This window comes from Diadema antillarum, unplaced genomic scaffold (assembly GCF_040938485.1).
Source record: "Diadema antillarum isolate AM-2024a unplaced genomic scaffold, OU_Dant_1.0 scf00000071, whole genome shotgun sequence".
NCBI classification, from domain to species: Eukaryota; Metazoa; Echinodermata; class Echinoidea; order Diadematoida; family Diadematidae; genus Diadema; species Diadema antillarum.
This window is the reverse complement of record NW_027270960.1, coordinates 13,673,949-13,700,890: the sequence shown is the minus strand read 5'-3', so window position 1 is coordinate 13,700,890 and position 26,942 is coordinate 13,673,949. Positions and strand designations below refer to the sequence as shown.

At 37.6% G+C, this 26,942-nt stretch overlaps 1 protein-coding gene across 1 annotated transcript in view; it reads right to left on the bottom strand.

The window, feature by feature from the left end:
* Nucleotides 1–26,146, bottom strand: part of LOC139717051 (uncharacterized) — a 129,805-nt gene extending 103,659 nt beyond the window's left edge. The window contains exon 1 of the mRNA XM_071628562.1: nt 26,073–26,146. Coding sequence (XP_071484663.1) covers nt 26,073–26,105 — 33 coding nt within the window. The 5' untranslated portion in view covers nt 26,106–26,146. The remainder of the gene's footprint in view (nt 1–26,072) is intronic.
* Nucleotides 26,147–26,942: the final 796 nt, after the last annotated feature.

Genomic DNA, 26,942 nt, shown 5'->3' with positions numbered 1-26,942 from the left:
AAAAGCATGAAAACTAGGTAAACTATTCTGCACGATAATCATCATAGAATTCATACTGGCTTGTTTGATGTCATAATTGTAACTGCAGCTGATCAATAAAAACAATCTTAAGGGGGGAAAAGGGTATTAAACATTTTCACTGGTATTTGCAGGAAATAGCAATCAATGCATTACAACAGGGGACATTTCATGAAGCGTTTTGGTCGGATATTTTTCTGACAAACTGCTACAAGCTACTGAAATCCTTGCATCTGATTGGCTGAGAGTGAATTTGTCCAACAAAGCCGACAACTTTGTCGGACAAAATGCTTCATGAAATTCCCCCGAAGGCTGCACACTAACCATTTTTTTTTTTTTCAACCAGTCCGGCCAGTCCCTGTCAGACAATTAGATACCCAGTTTTTCCCTTTTTCACTGGTCCAAACCTAAAATTCACTGGTCCTGTTATTTTCTTTTTTTTTTGTCTTGTTATTTTTTACTGCCCCCGACAATGTTATTAATTCACATTTTGTTTTAAATCAGTCATGTCAGACCAGTAAATTTGGTAATTCCTGAAAAGTTACTGGCCTGACAGTGACTTTTACTGGTCTGGGACTGTTGGACCAGCACCAGTGTAAAGCGTTGGTTACACAATCTACCGCAGATATACTGTAGGCATATCGAGTAATCCCTCTTTTCTCATCAACCATTACACTCATATCAATGATCAATCAACTTATGCTAACTGATTTTTATATGCAGGATTATAAATTTACACCAACAAACATACCCAAAGAGAACCACCAATTAGCCCTGCCAATGTTTTATACAAAAGAAGATTGAAGCATGAACGGTGCAAATTGTTGGAAAATAGATATTAGAGTATAATATACTTACTGTCTATGTGAGAACAATAGAAATGATTTCCAATGGAATGGCAAATATCCCGTAAGTTCAAGACAATCACAGAAATAGTAGAATGTAGAGTAGTGTTTTCCAATATAAGTGGGTATTCCAGTAACCCAAGACTAAAATGTCTCTTCCACCTACAGTGAGGGTTGATCCATAGAATCGAGAAAAGAGTATATAGAGACGAGCGAAAGTTGACGTAAATACCTGAGACCGTCTCCAAAGAAACAGAGAAGTGTGGTGGAAACCATTCATCAGCACGCTTCCTGCACCAAAGCACTCGCATGGATATTGGATTACACTTTGGAGACAGGAGAAACCATGTGCTCTTAAGTGAGATAGGCGGGGGTAGCAAACCCCAGTAAAGCCATCTCATGCTCAGCGCCAGGCACAAATTACTCGAAATAATCACACTTACTGACAACAATGGATGGATTTTAGTCATCACTCTTTAAACTAATAACAGATAGTTTTCCTGGTAACTTTGGTTACCTGATACTTCCTGGACTACTACATCTTAAAAAAAAAGCTCAAAGACAATAACCTTTATGGAATCTTTTTTTTTTTACTCTTTTGCAAATCTATTGTCAGTATGACACATACTATACCGAGATATAGGAGAGGTGATGATTGCAATGGATATGGGAGATGGGAAGGAGGGGGGATGGGAGAGAGGGGGACTGGGAACGGGAAAATGAGGGAGAGGACGAGGAGGAAGATGAAGAGGAGGAGGAGGAGGAGAAAAAGGAGGAGGAAGAGAAGGAGGAGGAGGAGATAGAGGAGGAGAAGGAAGATGAAGAGGAAGAGGAGGAAGAGAAAAAGGAGAAGGAAGAGGAGGAGGTAGAGGAGGAGGAGGAGGGAGAGGAGAAGGAAGAGGAGAAGGAGGAGGAAGAGAAGGATGAGAAAGAGGAGGAGGAGGAAGAGGAGGAGGAAGAGGAGGAGAAGGGAGGAGGAGCCTTTTACTCTTTCGGGTAAATACTTCGAGTTTTCAAACTGAGAAGTTTAGCTTGTTTTGAGAGTCAAACTAAAAAAAAAAGTGTTTTAAACAGTAGAAGCGAAAACTTTCTGAGCTTTCTTGCAGTACTGAAAACATTGCAAGGGGTTTTTCATTTATAAAGTTATTAAACTTTAAAATTATTAAACTTATTACAGTTATTAAACTTTATTCATCAAAGTTATTAAACTCAAATTACTAGAAATGCTGTTATACTTAGTTACTTACAGAAAACCCGAAGTGTTACAATGCGGTTTATTTGTACGCAAAATACTTTATATTTTCTGTAAGAAATAAAAAGAATTCATTACACTTTAGCCAATTTTGTCAATTTTTAAAGCAAGTGAATAAAGTAGACGAATATATGTCTGAATAAAATAAAGGTTTTGTATCTAATATCAGTCGGAATTATATTTATATTATTTAGACGTTTTGTAGCTGCCTGTCAATTTTGTTTTATTTGTCTTTATGCATTGTATGTTACTTATATTTGGTACCTGAATGTTTAAGTGAATAAAATTTCTTTGTGAAGAAAAAAAGTTATTTGTAGGTTATGTAATAAAAATTAAGCATAGCATGAAATCTCATGAGTGTTGTTCATGTTACATCCTACACTTCCTGTTCACTTGAGTACACTGCATCTCCAGGTGGACACATGTTGCCTATTCAGTATTAGTTACCATGTTCTGTTCTCAAGTTCCCATCCTGGGCTGTAACTTCACAAAGCAAGTTTGGGATACAACTCTACAGGTAGCTAGGCCCTACTTGTTGCACTCGGCACAGTTCATGACAAAAGTATTGTGAGATTTTGAGATGGGCATAAATTATTTCCAAGGTTTACTGTAAAATAAGAACAATGTCTTGTATAAAAGTTTAATTCTTTGAAGTATTAGCAAGTGTAAGTAACTCCACAGTGAGGAGGGAGAGAGACTGACTCAGTTTCAAAAGGTCCTCCAGATCTTACAAATTGATTCTTATTCAGTCAAACACATGCCAAGCCTTGCTAAGCTGCTGCACTGGTATTCAAAGTCAGTTAACTTCTCATGATAGCTCGTATCTGCTACATAACACCAAGTTGTTTCAGCTGATTAGTATAGCTCTGTTTGGCTAACCTCCGGTAATCCTTTGGCAAACTTTGAGGTTGTCACCCAAAACTCTGTGAAGGAAATTTGTGAACCAATAGCATGAATTGGTAAAATAGTTCTTGTATTCATGGCTATATCTATATCTTCAACAAATATGTTTTTGTATACTTAAGGGAGAAAAACAGGAAAATGGTCATTACCCTCACTTTATGAGCCTGCTAAAGCAATAACACAAACTTTTCCAAACAGCAGATTACTATGCAGATGGAAACATGACACTTCAAGTTGACATCTGTCGAGTAGGCCTATACAGCACAAATTCATGATAATGACCAAATTCAACTTTATATCAATTGTATCCTTAAACCTTTTCAAGCTTATTCACAACTATTCCTCCTTTTCAAACCATATTCAATTCTATCAACTTGATCAGACCCTTTTCAACTTTATTCATTAGCCATAAACCTACTTATAAACCCCATTCTCACTAGGCAACCTAAACCATTATATTCAACCTTGTACAAGAAGCCAACATATTCAACTCTACTCAAGCCATTGTGATTCCATTCAATCCTCATCCACCCTGTCAGATCCTTTTCAATCCCATTCAGTCCAATAAATTCACTCCATCAAGCCTATTCAAAACCTATTCAATATTTTGCAACTCTGCTCAACTCTATTTAGCCCTATATAAAACCCTACATGTACATAACCCTATTCAGCCTTATATGGCCGTATGTCACCCTTAATGACCAAATGCAGTCCTATGTAACCCTATACATAACAGTAATTCTAGCATATGCTACCCCATACAAACCTGTTCAATATTATAAGACCTTGTTCATCCTTATTCGTATTCATCCTGTGCTATCGATCAACCAACGAACAACGACAGTGAACATCCTTTCATCAAAATTTTGCCAAAAAATCACATTTCCTTTTGGCATTGTAATTTTTCTGCCAAAATCTATCTTAACAGTCACTTACCCCTAACAGTATGAAGAATGATTTCATATTCAAATGCCCAAAAATTAATACTTGAGTTGGTTTGTTATGTGCTGTTAAACATATTGCAACAGCACTGAATTATTAAAAAAAAAGGATTATACTTATCCAGACAAAATAAAACAAATACATGTATATGTGTGTAAAGGCTACCCAGAAACACACACTCAAGTAATCATCACGGAACCCATCTTCCACAAATTTACTATTTTTACGAAAAAGGTACAGTCCTCCTTTCATGGTTTCGGTAACAAATAAACTGTAGGCCCTATATGATTCAAAGGCATTATTTACCATTTGCAGATGAAGCATAAACCCAGTTTTGGTGATTGAAGATAGTTCTAAAATGTGAGTTAGAAAGAAAAGAAATTGAATCAGCATAATCAATGTTAGGTATTGTTCGTGAAGACGTGAACAATAGTTAAAATAAAACTGTTTCTAGACTAATTTGTCTACAGTTATGGTTTAGTGTGGAAAATAGCGATATCTCCTTATATTTTAGGCTTTATTACGACATATTTATATGGTAGGATGTTTTGTGATACAACTGACCTACACATATGCATCAAATGTGCTATCTCTCACATTTTTTAAATCACTGCTCCCAATGGTAAACAGTACCTTTGATTTCATGACCAGATCAGACTTAGGATTAGGATCACTCATAATACCCAAATCTGACAAACAAAGGAAAAATGGGTGACAATTAAGAGATATATAAGGGTGTGTGTGGGGACGGAGTTCACCTAATCCTAGAAATCCTGCTCAACAAGAAAGTGACATTCAACATCATTAGGGAGGTGCCAAGTGTTAGATACACATTGATCCTAGCTTGGACAGGGTAGGAGGAAATGCCTGCCAGGAAAAAAAAAAATGTTCTCTTATTCTCTTCACTACAGAAGCTTCTCAGGCACATAGCTTGCTTTGAAAGGAAAGCCTCGATTGTATTGCAAATGTCACATTCTGACCATAAACCACATGTGATTTGCAGAGCTGGTGACTTGTCACTTTGTGTTACAATGAACTTGCCTGTAATGACTTGCAAATGATAATTTACCATTTGCAGATGAAACAAAAACCCAGCTTTGAAATAGTTCTAAATTTGTGTTAGGGATAGAAACAACACTGTAAAAATTTGAATCCGTATAATCAATGTCAAGTATTGTTAAATACACAAAATGTGAACAATAGTTATTATAAAGATGTTTCCATACTAAACCGTCTACAGTTATGGTTTAATGACAAAAATACTGATATCTCCTTATGTTTTAGACTTTATTGCATAAATCTTATATGGTAGGATGTTTTGTGATATGACAGACCTACACATATGCATCAAATAAATGTGATATGTTGGAAAATGTTAACATCACTGCTCCTAAAGGTAAACAAGACCTTTAAAGGGTTATATTGGCACAATCCAGAGAGGGAGAGAGCAATTGAGAACTAGTTACCACAAAACTCATTCATTCTGTCATTAGAGCTATAAACAGGCTCTGTCTTGTGAAAAAAAAGAAAAAAACAACCACATAATCAGTTAAAGGAAGTAGTCATTATAATGACTGAGAAATGCTCACAGTATGCTTAATCAAGGCATGAAAGATGCATTAATGCCTCTGGTATATTGGATGTGGTGACAGATAGTCTACATTGATTGACAATATTTCAATAAGCCTCGCATTTTCCTTGCTTTTTTGTATAGTCAATAATTAATGTATGAATATAATAGGAATTAATGCAGAATAATCAACCCTACACTTGTGGCCATGTCAAAGGTTAATGCCTAACAGCCCTTAATTTCCATTGAATGTCCCAGTGTAACAAGTCCTATTCATATGGCAATGAATATAAGGGGGTGTTATTCTCTACATCCTATTAAATTCATCATGACCAATTCCAATCTTTACTCTTGACTAGCCAACAATGATCATCTGCGGCAATCTTTGATTTTTTTTGCTGTAGACTGTGGCTTCAGCAATAATTTTGAGACCCTTAAATCTCAAACCTAATCCTTGTCATCTTTATTACTAATAACAAGAGTCCCTTAGCCAAAGCCTCACACAGCATCTCTACTGAACAATAAGAACTGTTTCATAATTCAAGTAAACCAAACTCCTGAAGGCTTACATCTCAGCCAGTTTTCCTGGGGCTTTCCGGTCCTCTCAAAAACTTCCTAACACTAGCAATAGCACTGATAAAGGTGCATGAAATAACAAAGCCCATAACCAAGTAATGGGGCAAAATGAACTCATGAATTTGAATAGGTTAGTAGTATGTATTTTTTAAAGTCCCTGGAAAGTTTACTCACCTATAATTGAAACCAAACAATCCAACCCCAGGAGTCATCCACAACCCAACAGGACCACCCCTCCACCACCAACCTGTCTACCAGTACCACTTTCCTGTTTCAGCGAGGGCAAGGATTCCCTGAAAATACAACTGTGAGTAATCCCACAAGCCTGTCCTGCCTCCACAGCAGGGGTTTGTGAGGTCAATCACTGCTCCCACACTCATTTTCGGGTGATCAGTATCAGCTCTGCTTTCCCTACTTTACACCCCCTTTAAAGGGACTGTACAGTACTGGTTGAGGGAGGGATTCATTTTTTTAACATTCCTAAGTGAGATAATGAAAAGCCTCCTATGAAATATGAAAGAGCATGTAATTTTAAGAAGGATTCAACATTTATTTGATGAAAATTGGTTTTCAAATGGCTGAGATATCCAAAAAAGTGCTAATAATAAAAGGCAACATGCCACAACTTTATTAGGATCTCTTTGTTTCACCTTGTTTTTGGATATCTCAGCCATTTCAAAACCGATTTTCATCGAATAAACTTTTGATACCCCTTAGAACTGCATGCTCTTTGACATCTCATAGAGTGGTTTCTTAATATCTCGCAAAACGTTAAAAGCTAAATCTTCACCTCGACCAGAACTGTACACACCCTTTAAGCAATAGGCACATTCGCATTCATGGGTAAAATACCATAGTATTTTGCACCGCAATTTGTTCACTGTGAATGCAAATACAACACTACGAAATACTGTAAAACGAGGAATGTTCGCGTGCATTTTAATTTCACGAATTTCGCGAGCCGAGTTTCGCAAAACTAAAATGCACGCTAAAGATTTTGTCTACACTATATGCATTGAATCTTAGAGGCAACTCGTGAAAATTTCATGCTGGGAATAAGGCCGTTGGCTCCCATTCGCGAAAATTTCATGCCGCTAAAATATCGTGTTTTACAGTACACCAAAAATACTGAAGGGCAATTTGTTAACCCAATGAGGATGGACTGATCTTGCTACAACACACATTTCCCATAGACACCTGCCAGAGTATACTCGGGACTCATCCTCCATGGGTTAATCAGTTGCAACTATAAAATAATCCATCACAAAACACTGTGGAACTAAGGGTGGTGATTCAAATTTCACATGAAATAGGCATGTGAAATTTTAGCGTGAATTGTTTAACCCGTTGAAGGCAAGTTCCGAGAATACTCAGCCAGGTGTCTATGGGAAATGTGTGTTATACTTGTAGCAAAATCAGTCTGCCCTCAATGGTTTAAACCACCAAAAATACAGCTTGGTGTATTTCTCACGTGACCCCGACACACATCCTTTCTTCTCCTCATAGGAAATGCACACGTACAGTGTTTAATTCGGTTTTGTGTGAATAAGAATGGTACTGAGTGAATTGAAGTGGTATCTGTTACCGTGGTATTTTGCCAAGAAATTACCATGGTTTTGATGCCATGGTAATTCAAATGTAAATTCACCTTTTTTTAAGGGTGATCAATAAAAGCTCCACTTTTCCTACTTACACCCCTTTTAGACAATGAAACAATTTCTTTAAACGAGCTGATGTTGAATTCCTTTGAAATGCAAACTCTGAATAAAACAATGACAAACATTTTAAACAAAATGATCAAACACTGGGCACAAATTATCCTCCTCCCTGTCAGGATAGCTCCAAGCAATCTAATAGTTCAAAGTTGGATCACTAGGAAACATTTTTATACTTTCCAGACAATATCCTTAAAAAGAAAAAGAATATGCTCAGTAGAGTACACCACTTATAACACTACCACTTCCAGTGTCTGTGTGCCTATGTCAAACTTTGTGGGAATGTAATGATCACAGTAATGAGAAGAATACCTGGAAGCTGATCAATCCATGAATCATCTTTTTAACCAGTTACCCACCGTCATCATCACCATGTGCAGTAAAGATAATAGTTAGTGTGCAGAAGAAGAGAGGTTTGAATATTAAAAATAGATTGATAAATGTGAAATCATGGAATCCCAGAATCCATCGCCAATCATCATTCAGCCAATCAGAACATAACAATAACATTTTCTTTGAATTTTCTACAAGTGACTTTCACTCAGAACTTAATAAAACATAATAAAGCACACACACACATAAAAAAAACAAATATTAAATTTCAACGAAAACTGTATTTGATTCATTGGTCTGACCTGCTCTATCCAAGTCAAAGAACTATGCCTGTGACATTCTGAACATGTGTTTGGTTTGTACAATAAATGAGAATTAATACCCCTCCTTTATGATGGAGGGGTCTGATTGCGGGCTACCAGAAGAAAAAAGTGTGAGCATGGCCTTGGTCAATAATAGCCTTTTCTTTATCAGCTCACACTTGATTGATAGCAAATGTAAACAATCACCTTCAATTTGATGGATTAAATCCACTGGACAAATTTGGACAATTGGCCTGGAATGTGGTGGGGTGTCTGCTATAGGATTAGAGCAAGGTGGGCGAACAAAAGAAGAGTTTTAACAAACACCGTTCTTTGGAGGACGCAGACTTTTATTATGAGATTTGCTATGTGGGACTGTACACTTTGCGGACCTGGGGAAAAAAAAACAAACATCAATAGTGTTGTTTGGGTTTTCAGTTACAAGTTACATGAAAACAGTTGAACACTTATGCCTTCAAAATGAGATTCCTGAGTGATGAGGAATAACTGTAGTTAAAGGGATAGTATATTATTGGTTGAGGTGAGGATTCAGCTTTTAACCTTTTGAGAGATTATACATAGAAACCCCTTTATGACATGTTAAAGAGCAAGCAACTCTAAGAGGAATTCACAGTTTATTTGATGAAAATCGGTTTTGAAATGGCTGAGATATGGTTAAACAAAGTAAAGCACAGCAGTCCTAATAAAAGGTAGGTCCCACCTTTTTTAGGATCCCTTTGTTTTGGATATATCAGCCAATTCAAAACAAATTTTCAAAAAATAAACTTTGTATTCCTCTTAGAATCATGCTCCTTCATATTTCATAACAGGTTTCTCATGATCTAAAGAAAAACAACAAAAAGAAATCATTATCAAGAAATGTTGGAAACAAAATGCCCCATCTCAACCAGAACTGCACGATCCCTTTAAGACATCTGTCACACACTCGGTTTAACCATAAACAATTTGACATATCCACAAGTAGGTTTGTTTGCACAACATCGTTTATTCCTCTGCTGCTTCCTCTATAGACCGATTCGGGTTCGTTGAGGGCAGCAGACAATTTGTGGCACAGGGCGCAACCATTAGCTCAAATTGCGGTGTCCCAGCCGACCCCCCCTCCTCTCCCCCACCCCACGGGCAACATGTTTATCGCGCACTTGTTACAAAGGTTCGCGCACTAAGCAAGCATTCGCGCACTCAGTACGAGACGCCTATTGGCTAAAGCAACCATGCATCAGTTTTTCATTCTGCGCGCGTGCTAATGTAGGGAGAGGGGTGGGGAGTGGGGAGGGGGGGTCGGCTCAGACACTGCAGTAATGGCGCTGCCCATGCCAAAAATACACATAGCGCGTCACAGAATCGGTCAATACATGATGATGTATCTACCTGTACTCCACGTTGTGACGTACTATGCTTCAGTATTTTGGGCATTTCAGTACTATAAAAGAAAAGGTGTATTTGTGTGTTTGATGTTACGAGAATTTCAAGATTTTTCCCCTTCATAGAACACTATGATATAATTAACTGTGCTCAATGAATCAAATGATCTGTTTTTAAAAGCACACAAACAAGAATAGACAAGAGAAAGAAAAACACAACAAGTCAACACTCAAATCAGTTGCGAGTGGGCGTAAATTTTACTGAAGAATATTTAATGAATTTCACATCAATTCCGTTCAGATGGAGAATGATTGAGAAATCAATGCTTGAATTGTTATATCTAAAAGCCTACATAGTTTTTGATGAATGTTGTTTTTGACTGTTCTGAGGACACAAGCAAGGCCTCTTAAAGGTATTGTTTACCATTGGCACCAAAGTTTTTAAAATGTTCGAGTTATCATATTTGATGCATATGTGTAGGTCAGTTGTATCACAAAACATCCTACCATATAAAGATTTCGCAGTAAAGCCTAGAATATAAGGAGATATCACTAATTTTCTCAATAAATCATAATTGTAGATGGTTTAGTCTAGAAACAATTTTATTATAATTATTGCTCACATTTTGTATATCATCTAACAATACTTAACATTAATTATACTAATTAACATTTTTACATGGGTAGTTTCTATCCCTAACTCACATTTTGTATATTATCTAACAATACTTAACATTAATTATACTAATTAACATTTTTACATTGGTAGTTTCTATCCCTAACTCATATTTCAAAACTATTTTGTGGCAGTAAAGCTGGGTTTCTGTTTCTGCTGCAAATGGTTAATTATGCCTTGAATGCATTTTGTTGGTTTTTCTTATCTTTACCATTGAGGAATGTACAACAGGATGCAGGGAGAGAGGTCTTGACTTTCATTCATCTTCTGAAATTCTCAGCATGTATACACACCACAGGAATTGGGGATAATGACCTCTAAAGGATATTACCAGCTTCTCACAAAGTCAATTTGTATAATTGTTTCTTCTTTTTTTTTAGTCTAAATTTATGGTCCCTGAATAATATTTCTCCTGAATATATCAATTACAGAATGATCACAACCAATCTGTCCATATTTGTCAGTTACTCTAAACATTATTCTTTCAATGTTCACTAGTAATCTGCGTAACTAATGGCGACGACTTCTTGTATCTTGATTAAGTATAATTTTTTTGTCTGGAAAACCTTTCTATTTACATCAAATCTGTATATTGAATTGCAATTTCCATTCATCCATCTACCCATTCTTAAAAATAATATTTCAGTAATTTGGGCACCAGAATTATGGTGACAATGCAAATTGAGCTAAAGCAACATGTATTTTATATTCAAACATGTATACATACTGTGCTGTCCTCACTATCCTGGGGTCAATGTGTAACAACAGCAAACAACTAGAAATATCACTCAAGGTGATTAATACCCCCGCCCCGTGACGACAGTCTTACCCAAGGAATGATCTTTCCTTGATCTTCTGCCATTTAAATGCCGTTACCATGGCAACGCAGCTTCCGACACGTCCGAAAAATATGTCTTGCACATCTTCCCACCAAAACTATTGTGTGTGCCACATTTCATAAGCTTTTGTCAAAAACTGAGGAAGTAGTTCAATCCACAAAATCTTTCCTTGATCTTCCACCATTATGCCGTTACCATGGCAACGCAGCTTCCGACATGTCCAAAAAATGTCTTGCACATCTTCCCACCAAGACCAATGTGTGTGCCACATTTCATGAGCTTCAGTCGAATACAGAGGAAGTAGTTCAATCCGCAAGATCTTTCCTTGATCTTCTGCCATTTATATGCCGTTACCATGGCAACGCAGCTTCCGACACGTCCGAAAAATATGTCTTCCAAATCTTCCCACCAAGATCAAGGTGTGTGCCACATTTCATAAGCTTTGGTAAAAAAACTGAGGAAGTAGTTAAATCCGCAAGATCTTTCCTTGATCTTCTGCCATTAATATGCCGTTACCATGGCAACGTACTTTCGGGTACTGTCGAAAAATGCGTCTTGCACATCTACAACCAAAGGCACACATCTGTACCAAGTTTCATGGAAATTGGGCAAAAACTGAGGAAGTAGTTTGCAACACAAAATTTTCCATCATTTTGGCTCATAATATGTGAGCTGTTACCATGGCAACATACTTTTTGTCACTGTCAAGAAATGTGTCATGCTGACCTATATCCTAAGACAAACATTCAATATGGATTCCATGAGAATTGGAAGAACACTGATGAAGCAGTTTTGCCATGAAGCATTTTGCCCTATATTTTACCAATAACATGCCGTTACCATGGCAACGCACTTTTTGCCACTGCGGAAATATGTGTCTTGCACATTAACATATTCAGATGAACATCTGTACCTAATTTCATAAAAATTGATCAAAAACTGTGGGAGGAGTTCGCGACGCAAGATTTGTACCCATTTTTGCCCATAATATGCCGTTACCATGGCAACGTACTTTTGGGTACTGTCAAAAAATACGTCTTGCACATCTACAACCCAAGGCACACATCTCTGCCAAGTTTTATGGGAATCGGTTGAAAACTGAGGAAGTAGTTCGCGACGCAAGATTTGCAACGGACCGACCGCCCGACCGCCCGACCGCCCGACCGACCGCCCGCCCGACTGCCCGACCGACCGCCCGACCGTCCGCTGATTCCTATATACCCCCTTCAAACTTCGTTTGGCGGGGGTATAAATATCTTTGAGGTGGTTTTATTGACTGAATGAAAACAACTGTAGGTCATACTGAAAGATCTGAGCTTAGAGGCATAATTTACCATTTGTGACCCGCGACAACGGTTTCAGGCAAAAGTCGCAAGAGCAAATTTCCTCCAAGGCGGGGTACAAAGATCTTTACCATTATTTTTGTCGATTTGGGTTTTTTGCAGAAATCAAATCTTTGATATTATACGTTTTCTACCTCTACACTAAATTTCATAGCATAAGACTACGTTTTTCCTATCGAAAATGGAATTTTAAGCACCCTATGTTGGATCGCACTCGTCAGTTTCGAGCTTCTTTCGAACGCCGCGTCAATATCCCCAGCGTTGCTACGGCGCAAGGTCTCGCATGCGATTGGCTGGTGCGTCGCACACATTTACATAATTCGGCTTTCGGAGATACCAGGTTGCAGCGTTTGGGGAATGCTTTGTCCACGCATACAACGCGCATGCATGATTACATGCTCCATTGTTCTTGCTATAGTGGTTTATACGCTGTAGTGCGTGCTCTTCGTTTGGCTTTCTATCCAAACTATTCTACCGCAATGTTCGACAACGGAAGTGAAACAAATATCATTTAGCACGACATAATCGTGTGAAAAGAAAAAAACAATAATCTACTTGTACATGTAGTAAAAATTATGACAGCAGACTGACTCAAGGGAAGGTAGATGAGAGGAAAGGAGAGGTTACATGAAACCAGTTATATTCAAATACTACACATCAAGATCGCACGAAACTAACGAGTCGTGTTTGTTTGTTTGTTTTTATAATATAATTAACACCATCGAACAAGGCAACATATGCACGGCTTGTAAAAGCAAAACAAACAGGAAGCGTGACCTTTGCCAGCACTGACATTTTTCTGCCTACAAAAGGGTCGCCAATGATAAAGTCAAATCAACAGCAATGAAAACGCGATTTGTAAATGTGTGGATTCGCCACCCGCTCCTGTTACATGCACATGGTCATGGCGTGTGGATGCCATTGCGTAATGCGTGCGCCCATACACATGTACACCATACGTGCAATTATCGTATCCGCCATCTTGAAAGACGTAATGGTAAAACAAACCCGAGCGAACCACATTGTTTTTCGGCTCCGTACGCTGAGCTCCTAGGAAGGGTGCCCGGGAAATTTGACTCTCTCAGTGAGCCAATCAGAAGGCGATGTGATTGCTAGAGGCGGAGCTTAACATTGATTGGCACCATCGTACGGATGGGTGATTCTCACCTCGCATCGCCGCTCGGACATTGTCTTTGAGAAAGAGGTGAATCTTCAAAGCCCGTTTTCTCGCAATTTTGTCAGGCTAACAACTTACAAAGTGCATTTTATTTCGCTTTCCATGCCCACTTATGGTGCCAAAGAATGCAAGTGTTTTATATCAATGCAAAGCTTAGGAAATGGGCAATGTGATTCAGTGAAAAAATGAATTTTCAAAATGCCCGACTTTTGCCTGAAACCGTTGTCGCCGGTCACATTTGCAGATGAAACAAAAACCCAGCATTAGTGCTTTAAGATCTAAAATGTGAGTTAGAGATAGAAACAACCACTGTAAAAATTTGAATCGGAAAAATCAATGTTAAGTATTGTTAAATATACAAAATGTGAACAATAGTTATAATAAAAATGCTTCCAGACTAAACTGTCAAGTTACGCTTTATTGAGAAAAATACTGATATCTCCTTACATTTTAGGCTTTATGTGCAAAAATTTTATATGGCAGGATGTTTTGTGATACAACTGACCTACACATATGCACCAAAAGTAATATAGTGAACATTTTTAAAATCACTCCTCCCAAAGGTAAACAGGACCTTTAATTGTGGACTGTAAGTTTATAGTGCTGCTGTCATTCACTTGACCACTCACAAATATCATTTGACCTTCTTAATGGGGGCATGTTATGTCCTTCACAATACCTTGTACAGCACACAATGGGGAAAAACGGAGGTACATTGTATACTGACAAAACCAGTCTTTAGTCATGAGCACTCATTACAGATGAAGCTTTCAACAGATTGCAGCAGCAGACATATAACGTCTAGCATTATGCTGCAAGCCTTATGAATATTCCAGGAAAGTATATTTGACAGTGGTTGATGGTACATATCAAAGGATTGTGAGTTGCATGGATCTTGGCTCAAAGTCCCCTGTACAGATTAGCAGCTGAGGAATTACAATTTTGAGCAATTGATAGCATTTTACAATCCTCAAAGGGAAGTTTACCTCTTAGAAAGTTGTTCAGCCCAGAAGTGGATGTCATGAGATCATAGCAAGGATTAGTGAAAGCTGGATAAAAACTACAGAAGTACAGAGAAATTAAAGATAACCTGAAAGTAAGTCAGTCTTCTAATATGCCCTGACAATGTCACTCTGTTCTACGACTAATATGATCCATACCTGCAAACCCTAAAAATCAGTAAATAGGAATAACTGAGATAAAATAATATAAAATTAGGAAGTTTCATCCATCTCCCACACATCACTGTTATCAGGTGTTGACAAAAACAGGAACACAAGGTTGACAGAAGCTGTTTCTAAGAAATAGGAATGTTCCCATTAAAGGTCTTTTCTACCTTTGGGAGCAGTGATTTTAAAAATGTTCATCATATTACATTTGATGCATATGTGTAGGTCTGTTGTATCACTAATGCACTAATGCTGGGTTTTTGTTTAATGTGCAAATGGTAAATTATACCTATAAATGGGACAAGTTGGCAGGTACATTGAATGAAATTCCTATTATATCAAGTGAAAGAGATGTCGTTCTGTGAGATGCCAGTATGTGCTACATTACACAAAACTACCTTTGCCCAGTATTCTGGCACAAACCAAATAAAGACCACACCGTTTTCAAGGAAAGGCCAACAAGTCAGAAATAGGGCCTAATGATGTTTTTACGAGAGTGAAATGACTACTGCCACACTATTATTGATATTTTCCCAGCATTGGGCCAAATATACTTCAAAAGATAACTCTCAGGGACAGGTCAGTGACAGTAGAGAGACATTCCTGATTCTTCTTCCCATTTACTGCACCTTTGAAACACCAAAGAACAAATCAAAACATCCAACCAACCTCCGAGTATTTACACAACGATAGTGGTAGGCCAAAAGGCTAAGTGAAAAACCTTGAAAAAGAAATACAGCACTTACTGCAGCCATATTCACTTTGGGACTAGCTACTCTTTAATACCAAAGAGGTACTCACCTCCACTTCAGGAACTGCTGAAAGAAGGCTGAAGGCAACTTCAGCAATCTAACCTCGATTTCTATGCACTTTGTTTATAGGACAAGCTCTCACGTAGGTGAATTGTTACAGCAAGCAACAGGCAACCCTAGGCGGATTTTGTAAAATTGCTTTCTTGTCCCAAGCAAGGTACCCCACGTAAATCTTGATTATGTTGTCTTCTCATACAGAACAACATGCCTTGGCAAATTTCAATGAATTGCATTCTTGTCCTCATGTTACGAAAAAAAAAGCCACAGCAAGTTGTGACAGGCTACCCTTATAGAACCGATCAAAGGCACCTAGATTTCAATTTTCAACTTTCAATTTCAATTTCAATTTATTTTCATATTTCTCTATGAAAAAATACATCAAATATAACAAAATGAAATAACATGATATCCTGCTAGGAGACATGATAATTATTACAAAATGAAATAATACAATGATATCCAGCTGGGAGGCAGTATTACAAACATGATAGGCCTAGAACATAGTGGTAGATCTATGAAAGTTGGAAATCTGAGAATGAATGCTAAAGAAATATGTGACCCGCTACAACAAAAGGATCCTAAAGTCGCTGATGGGCGAGCCAAGCATGGCCCAGAAAAATGCTATTTTCAGGCCTTTCCTTTGATCATTTAGCTTCGAAATTTCGGCAGATGATAGAAGATACATTAGACTACAAAATTATGTTAAAAACAGAAATCTGAACGTTTTGACACATTTTGGTGATCTGACTTCAAACTCCATTTTCTCGGCTCACCCGTCAGCGACTTTAGGATCCTTTTGTTGTAGTGGGTCAAATATGATGGAATCTATTGGTGTAAAGGAGCAAGCATGTCGAGCGTAGGTCCCAGATGTGAGCTCAAACAAGACACCTTGACAAAGTTTGAGAGAAGTTGCCATCTTGCTACACATTTAATACACTTCTGCAGAGGAATGACAAATCTATCTCAAATAACAATGAGCCCATAGGCCATGGCAAGAAAATACAGTATGGTACCTACAGTGTAATTGCACATCCCTGAAAGATTGATTTTGATGAATTATAAATTGGGAGCAACTAGATAATAGTGAAATATATCCAGCTGGTTATATCAAGAGACAAACTATGTATCGTCGCTGGGGTGACAAGACCTCGTATCTACAAAATGTCAAATGTTCAGGAGAGCTGAAAAACATGGCAGCCAAATCACTATAGCGAATGGGATAGCCTTCCTTTGACATGCCGTGGTGGCTTCATTTTTGGAGTAAGACAGTTGGGATTTGGACAGAACATCACTTAACCCATTATTTGACTATTAATCCAAAAAAGTCATTTTCACCAAAATTGCGGATACAAGGTCTTGTCACCCCAGCGACAATATGTATGATCTCTTCTGAATAAGTGACCAACACCCCCCACTGTATCAGGGCTGCCAACTCTCACGCATTGAGCGTGAGACTCACTCATTTTGGTCCTTTCTCACTCTAAAACTTTACTTCATTTGCATGCATTTCTATTGATCTCACTCATTTTGACTCCTAAATTATAGCATTGGCCTATGGGAGTCTCACTCTCAACTAGTTTTCAGTGTTGGCAGCCCTGCTGTATCCATTCCATCAAACTATTGCAGAATTGTAACACCTTGGTAACTGGGACTATCATGGGGAGGTTGAAGAAGAACTGCTAGATTACAGGAGTAAAACAGTATTAAATCTTTGCAATATTTGGTTACAAACTGCCAAAAAAAAAAAAAATGACACCCTATAAATCACATTTATGTGGTTGCAAATATTACTGTTTCACAAAGGCCTGGGAAATGTTTAAGATTCCATAGTCTTTCTTCGTGGAAATTTCAAAATTTGACGAAATGTTTCTCATCCTATTTGTTTGATTTTACTCTTGTTACTATGTTTGCAGGTGAAGTCAACTTGGAACAACGCGGAGCGATAATCACTTGAAACAAACTGCCAAGGATCAGCCAGCATCTTTCCAGGCCAATGTCTGTCAAGAGTTGCCAACGTGATCTGGAAGTTCGGAAGGAAATTCAGAAATGAAGACCAGGCAAGCACATGGAAGAGGCTCAGAGCAGTTTTTCCTGAGTGTCAAGGAAAATGGGAAGTATATCCACAGTGTGCACTTGCACACCTATGATATACCCTTAGATAGATAATTGTAAACATCATGATCTGAGAGCATACTTATACAACTGCTCAAACCCTTCAATATGTATTTATGACAAAGTTTCTGCTCTCTTATATATATTTGTTAACAGGCCTTTATATAGAATTCAGTTTATAGTTCTAAGACATTATGGAAGAAAAAGGATGTCATACCTAGAAATATAAATAGAGTTACGAAGCAAAGGAAATTAAGCCTTTCACACATGAAAAAGCAAATGTCTTCTTTTTTTTACAATGAAACAAACCTGCTCAAACCCTACAATATACATCACTGTTCAAAAGTTTCCCCTGTCTTTGACCTTCATATAAAAATAATTTTTTTACATTTCAAAGATATTTCAGAAGAAATTGAGAAATCTATATATGCTAAATGGATATTGAGTAGGATATTCAGGCACAAACCATCATAATGTCATCAGAACTGAACCTATAGGCCTACTCAGAATAAAACTTAAGTGTTTACGTATATATGTATGTATGTATTGTTTGTCTGTTCTCATGTTCTATGATGTTATGTTGTATAAATGTATCATATCATCCTATTCATTTTCTGTTTCCATCACAGTGCCATGAGCATCCTGTTAGGTAGAATGAGCACTTTATAAGAGTAAATCCACATTCAATTAGTTTTGAAATCATTCTTAACCAAAAGTCTCAAAATCTTCTTTAAAAACAGACGTATGATGACTGTGGTGTTTATTCCACTTAAAATTGTATTCATTGACTGGTTGATGGATGAACCAGGAGTCCAAAGTTTATGCGCTGTGTGGGTGTGTGTGTGTGTGTGTGTGTGTGTGACCCAGAGGTCAAAATCCAAACATCTGTCCTTCGCACCAGATTTCGGATGACTCATGTGCCTTTCAGGCAATCCAGTTTACAGTGATCCAATGGGAAATGGCCAATCTGATACCGAGGATTAGGCCACAAAAACAACCTGAATGGCCCTTTGTATGCATATATAAGGTCCCCCCAACAGGAACAGATAAATATCTGTCACATGATTTCTACAAATCAAGAGTATGCGATAAAAGTCCACGAAATGCCGAACATGGGAAGACGGTACACAAACGTATTCTGATAGATAGTAAGACTGGGCTTTAAAGGTCCTGTTTGCCTTTGGGAGCAGTGATTTTGAAATGTTCAAGATATCACTTTTGATGCATATGTGTAGGTCTGTTGTATCACAAAACATCTTACCATATAAAATTTTTGCAATAAAGCCAAAAATATAACCTTGGAGATATCACTATTTTTCTCATTAAATCATAACTGTAGACAGTTAAGTCTGGAAGCATATCTATTATAACTACTGTTCACATTTTCTATATTTAACAATACTTAACATTGATTATACATGTTCAAATTTTTACACAGGTTGTTTCTATCCCTAACTCACATTTTAGAACTATTTTGATGCACTGCTGGGTTTTTGTTTCATCTGCAAACAGTAAATTATGCCTTTAAGGGTGCTGAGGAGGAAAGTGTCATATTTTAAAAGAGTCAAATAGGTTTTAGTTTCGGGCATATTTTAATCCTACTATCACCTGGCAACTAGATGTTGACATTTGAGTAACTAAATTTTATGAAGGACGATCCCATTATATATCCATTACTGCATGATTTATTGGGGGGAGGTTGTTTACAGGTGTATTATTTTGTGATTATGAGCCTTATAATGACTTACAGAAACAAAACATTGTAGGTCTAACCACCATCTTTAAAAAAAAAATGAATATCCTGAGATGACAACAAAATATGTGTACTGCCAACAAACATTGCCCTCAAACATGTGTAATACTTCTTTTAATCATTGAAATTGTTTGCAGAGTGAAACCAAAGTTTTATCAAAGAGAAATTGGCTATGAACCTCTACTTTATCTTAAGAATAGATGCTAACAAAATTCTCAAAATACATCAGTACGTTCCTGTTCTGCAAGTGCTATAAGCGCCCCCCCCCCCCCCCCCCCCCCCGAAGCAGGAAGATGCAGTTTTGCAACATCCTGATATTGGTGTTCTGCCATGAATGTTTGTAACTGTAGCTCATTAAGACTACAAAGGGCATTTAAATACCCAGTACTGATTCCCCTATAACCTGATGCTATTTCATTTCATCACTGTTTTTGTGCAGCAATTTGATATTACTCAAAACAAAATATGACAGTGCAAGAATGACTGGATAAAGACGCTTTTCATGTCATATTAATGCAAGTAGGTGGTGATATTCTTATTTCAAACTGATTGGCAAAATTTGCACAAAACCCTCATGAAAATACACTTTACCTACTTTTGGTAAACCATCATGGAATGACCAAACAAACTTTGCTGTAAAATGACTTTTTGATATTGTGACATCACAAGTACTATACATTGTAGAGCTGTATACATTATCAAATGATTTAAGACATTTTTAAGTGATGTATTCACACACACATTCTCTATGGACTCCAATGTTTAGTCTACACGGGACTAGTCTGACAGGTAGCAATGTTGATGAACTCAATATGAGTTGGAAATTACAATTTACACACTACTCAAACATCCATGACTATCCATCCAAGGTCACTAAAACTGCATCCCTCTACCACACAAGTGAATTTATGTATGTGCAAGCACTATCATTCCTTTTCATGGACACCAGGAAATTGTATTGAAACACAAATAAATTTGTGGACTAAAATATCTCCTGCCCAACGCACTCATGTTATTCCCCTATAATGACCAGATCCACTTAGGTAATGACAGGTTCAGCTTCCTGTCAGCAAAGTACAAGTTCACACATTGAATGAGTTCATACGACCTTAATCATCCACTTTTGCCAACGAGGACATGCCCTGACTGTTCAAAACAACAACAACAACAACAACAACAAACATTCAATCAACAGCCATTTAAATCCACTCAAACATTCCCCCACAGCAGATACTTCTGCAACACATCATTACACCACTTGCACAAGCCATGCCCTGAGCGAGAGGAAAAAAAAGAATGAGGCTCTGATCTACGTGCGAACTCTCACTTTCTCAAACTTGCGAAACATAAACACTGGAATACAAGAATGAACACACTGCTCACTTGCCGTTTGTACTATGATCAGTTCCTCTCAAGAGTTTGTACAAAGATCCGATGGGGAAACAAAAACAAAAGAAAAATCACACATACACACACACACACACACACACACACACACACACAAAGAAATAATAATCTAAATAAAATGTCACTGAACAATGCAGTTACACAAACAAGTTCAACTATGTCTTCATAGCATACTGGTGTGTTAAATTAGCACTTCGTTGAATGGTTGCTAGTGCTGTGTTGGCAGTATATGAACGAGTGCTGTGAGTGTTATGCATTTGATATTTTGCCCTAATTATTCTTGGTTTGAATGCTTTCCAGATATTTGATTTGTCATCTTTTATTACTGAAGAATTACTCTTTCAAAAACAATTACATTCTATGCACAAATTTCCCATGTGTTGACATATGTTCAGGATTTAAACAAAAATACTCTAAAACATTCATCAATGCTTTCATTTATTTATGAAAGTACTGAAACAAGTTTTAACTACTTCTTTAAAAATTTACTTAGCATTGATACCTCAAGTATAATCGTGAACATCATAGTACATTTCGTAAACTTTATTATATATATTCTCAACATGTTGTATTCTTGCATGTTTCGTCATTTTTGACATTGACATATTGTACTAAAAGCCTATATTAGGGAGCTTTAGATTTTGACGCGTGGACGTTTGAGACGAGTGCGCTGGACGTTCTCCTCTCCCCTGCGTCGGGTAGAAAAGTAGCTTTAGATTACGCTGGGACGCAACGTATAACAAATAAAATGGCACCCCCATATGATCGGTGCACGAAGTAGTTCTCTACGTTGCAAACTGGGCGGACGTAAAAACAGCCCAGTACGCGTAGTGAAAAACTCAGGCGATGCAAGCTAAAAATAGATCGACTTGACGCGAGCTTCTGTGCACGCTCAGAACATGTTTTTTTCTTCTGCGCATCTAAAATCTAAAGCTCCCTGTTATATCTTTGGAACCTACATCCTACAAGCTTTGCTTTTTAGGAGGTTCCTCATAATAAACATCACTTAATACATATGTCCTTATACATTTGTGCAATTGTGTTTTCAATTGACTGTTGTGTTAAACCCTTTTTTCTTCTGAAATCAAATGGAATATAATAACTTGTATGAAATGTGGAATATGGAACATGAATTTTTTTAAAAATGCATTTTTCTTCCATTTTCGAAGAAAAATTATCAAAGCTTTAATACTCCCACACACAAGTGCTGCAAGTTTGTTAAAAAAAAAAACAATCAAGTGTTGTTGATCATTCCTCTTGAAGACACAATGACATCTGACATTTATAAACATCCAGCAAAGACACACCTTGCTTACACCAGCTTTGCATACAAAAAACATTTCTCAAATGATACTTCAGATCATACACTGCATGCAAATTTCACATAGTTATAAACATCAGGGTTTGAGTTCTGACTATCAAATGACAGGCCTATTAAAGTTGGTAGATACGATACTGTAAAAGTGGAAATTTTCGTGTTGTTGAAATTTTTGCGCATTTTGCTCATCCAGAAACTAGCGTAAAAATAAAAGCACGCAAATATTTTTGCTTGCCATAATGTTCCATTAGATGATGTCTTCATTCCACGGAATTAAAAAACACGCGAAACCCTTCTCACCCTGCTGAACGCGAAAAATAACTCGCGCAAAAATATCCACTTTTACAGTAGTTCTGCATCACTGCAAAGAGACAAGGCAAATCACAGAAAATTCCATGATATCCACTTACTTATTCATGGGGTTTGCATTAAATGTTATTATTATCAATGAATGAATGATGTATTGGGCAATACTTTTTAGTATTCCATTCTAGTTGGGGTGATCCTGTTTAGGTTAGAACTCTGATTTCCAAATCATATCTGCTACAAACTCTAAATCATTTGATTGATTGATTGATTGATTGATTGATTGATTGATTGATTGATTGATTGATTGACTGATTGATTTTATTTCTGTACTTCTTTTTACACATAAATATAATAGTTCACAAAGTAAACTGAACAAATTTATTGAGTATTGTTCCAATCTATAATAGCTAAAACAGGTATTATGATCAACTAGAACATGTATGACATTATTCCATCGTTATAAGAATGAAGACGAGCACATATAATTCTATAAATGCATATACTTGAACAAAGTTATTGAATAATGTCTGGATCTAACAGTTGAAACACTGAAGTATTACCTTTCAAAATATACAATAACATTACTCCATGATTACAACAAAAAATGAAGATGAGTAGGTATTATAATATGCATGTTAAAACTTTAAAATTACATGTATCTGCCATTCAGAAGACAAATTTAGCATCTTTAGAGTAACAGAAATGCAGAAAACCATCATCATAAACAAATATTTAATGAGTATAATGGCCTCAGAAATAGTTGTCATATTCCACTACATTTAAGATGAAATACAGCTTCGATCTCTACTTGAAACAGTCACAGAAACCTTATGGTAATTAGATCTAAATAAATGTGATTCCACCAGGGTAAAGAGGATTTTCATTCATCAGACCTTCTAAAGCATGTTGCTCATGCAATATTTTCGGAAATCAAACAATCAATCAATCAATCAATCAATCAATCAATCAATCAGTGGCTTGTTGATAGTGTTTCTTTTCCAGTCAGTGTGTTTTGGGTAACACTTGAAGTCATCAGCACACCGATCAAACAGAGTTAGTTAATCTTTTGCTCCACGATCTCCCCAGCAAGCACCCATTCAGACCAACTTGCCATGCCCTCATGTTCAGTGACTCCCTGTGTTGAAAGCACAGCCCATATAAAAACCACACACTTTGAACAGTGCACATACCACATTGATATCAACCTACTGTTGACAATGTGATACAAGGTTCTCTCCGAAATGCTCTATGTAGGATCCTACCCCTTTCTTAAACTCAGTTAAATGCTGATTATGTCTGTATTAAATTGGAGCAGGATCACAGTATATAATCCATACTTGTTCAATGCTGTAACTATCCGTATAGCTGCATAGCGACTAGATAAAGTGTTTTGTGAATTACACAATTCCAAATTATTTTCAAGGTTTGGTCAGAAGGTCTCAATGAATTGTGTGAGCAGTTACCATGACAATTATCCATTTTTTTTCAGGTTTTTAAAATGAGCAAGCTAAATGTGACCCGCTACAACAAAAAGGTCCTAAAGTCGCACACGGTCGAAGCCATGAAAATCGAGTTTGAAGTCAGAGCATTAAAATTGGTCAAAACTTACGATTCTCTGATTTTGATACATTATTGGAGTCTAACATGACTTCTATCTTCTGTCGAAATTTTGAAGCAAAATTATCAAAGGAAAGATTTTTAAAAAAAGGGTTTTTCTGAGCCATGTTTTTTGGCGTTTCATCGAAGTAGAAACTGGTTCGAAAATTTGGATTGAGCGCCACAGATAGGTTCCGCCCCTAACAACGACCAGAGTGATCTCATTGGTCAGTTTGCTGCTTGCTGCTAACCGAGGCGTGAAGCTCGCACACTGCCCAGTCGACTGGTGCGTGCGGGCGGAGTGCGCTATGCTCAGCCGCTTCTCACATCCTGGTCACTGATTGGTTGGTGAGGTGACCGCCGACACTGATGTGCTTGAATGAACTCTTCGGGGGTTGCTAGGGCTTACCTTCTATTGTCCAGAGGTGAAAACTGACTTGCGTGTCCCTTGATCGCGATTGCGTCTAAGTAAAGGAAGACTTTTAGGGCGCTTTTCTCGAAACAGTGATTTTCCAGACGTCTCGACATACTCTCTTTTAAACATCGATATCTCCGCAGCCGATTATTTTTTATAAAATGTGTTATATATCAATTTAAAGCAGAAAGATTAGGGGATTATATCATGCAATTTTCAAATAATTGACCTCGCCCGACTTTAGGATCATTTTGTTGTAGCGGGTCACAAATATATAGGGCCTACAGAAAAAAAGTGTAGATTATATTTGGAGTTGTGAATGCAATTTTTATTGAATTAACTGCATATTCTTAAGCAGATTATTTAGTTTTAGGAATTGAGAATTCCAGGTCTCTAAACTTTACTCGAAATTTTACTGCAAAAATCATCATGCATTCAGGATGATCATTACGATCATTCACACAACGATAGTTCCAGAGTTATTGGCACAACTGTCTTAGAGACATAAAACTCCAACCAAAGAGCACACACTGTACCTTTCACATGACCTTTGATGATGGAAAAGAATATGAGTAGGAGCTTCTATCTTAGTTCATGGAGCAATCATCTTAACCATCTTTTTATTTGTTTTTTTTTTTACATATCAATATCATAGCATAATCCAGTTGTCTTTTTCAAAGTAACGAAATTCCACTTTGAACTGCCTATTCATCTCAACCATAATATTTATTCAAGAACCCTGAAGAAACGACTTATAATGACCACATGATTGGCCCATCATGTTCTCAGAGATAAATCAGTCATAATGATACATCGAAACTTACAGCTAGTGTTATTGCTTCCTTGGCATATATCCAGAGGAAAATCCTGTCACGTCTTTTCTTCAATCAAACTGATTGAAACATCCTCCTCAACTCTCATCTGAAATCCAGCTTGGAGGGACAGGATTCAGCTCATGATCACGCCGCTACAAAATTTTTTTAAAAACATCCAACAGGAGGAATACCAATGGCCAACTTCCTGCGACTACAACAAGCCTGTTCCGAAATTTTTCATGTAATGGCATGTAGCATCACTCAACCCCAAAGTACTTCTCTGCTTCCCATCACACTGACCACTCATCAAGAGAATTAATAGTCAGTAAGTGACAGCTAAAAACAGCTAGCTTCTGACAGTGAATCTATTTGCGTTTTAATAGGAAATGCAATAATTGAAATTGTCAACATTAAGCAAATAAGGGCTCTCGATCCTCCCCGCTCCCCCTCCCCCCACCCCCTTCCCCAAACACACAAAGGGAGCCAGACTCACCAGTGAAGTAAACTTGTGATTTTCTGTGGACATTCAAGGCCAGGGGACAGTGCAGTATGCAGATTTATTCAGGCCTCTGATACAAGTCCCTGGCTTCTCGGGAGGATACACTCAGCAGTGTTTTATCCAAGCAGAGGAATACATGTATGTCTCCACTCCAGCAGTGTGTGCGAATTCAAGATCTGAGCACCTCTCTTGGATGCTTACAGGCAGTATATGAGTATACTGCTAGTAGCAGAGCTTAAAAATTGCTAATCCGATGGCAAATCAAAGAATCTCACAAGTTCAGGTGGATGGCTATCAAAGCAGTTCCCTCATGGTCTCTCCCTCTTTCTCTCCCTCTCTTTCTCTCTCTCCTCTATGAAGATATATGACACAGGTACCTGCTATTCTGAACACATGGCAATCCCTTTCCGTGTGTGATGACTGGGAGGCGGTGATTGCACCAAGCCAAAAAACATGTGATTTTTCGCCGAAGCCAACACTGTTTGGTTGACCCCACATAAAGCAAGGTAGGGAGAAAACCCCACAGATGGAGAATGGAGAAGCTCTGCATTCGTGCATGGAGAAAATACACAAGTTAATCACACCCCTCACATGCACACTTACAAGCACTGAGTGAATACACACACACACACACACACACACACAAAATAAAACAAATATGAAATACATGCACACACACACACACTCAGGTACACGTACATTAGCACAGGAGTAGATATTGGACTGTTCTATTTATTAATGGGGAGGATCTACAGCGCATTTACTCCGAGTGCAAGTGCAGTTAACAGGTAGCTCGCTATTTCCTGACCAGACACAATTACTACCTACGGTCACCACGATTTCTCACACTGGATCTGCGGGGTA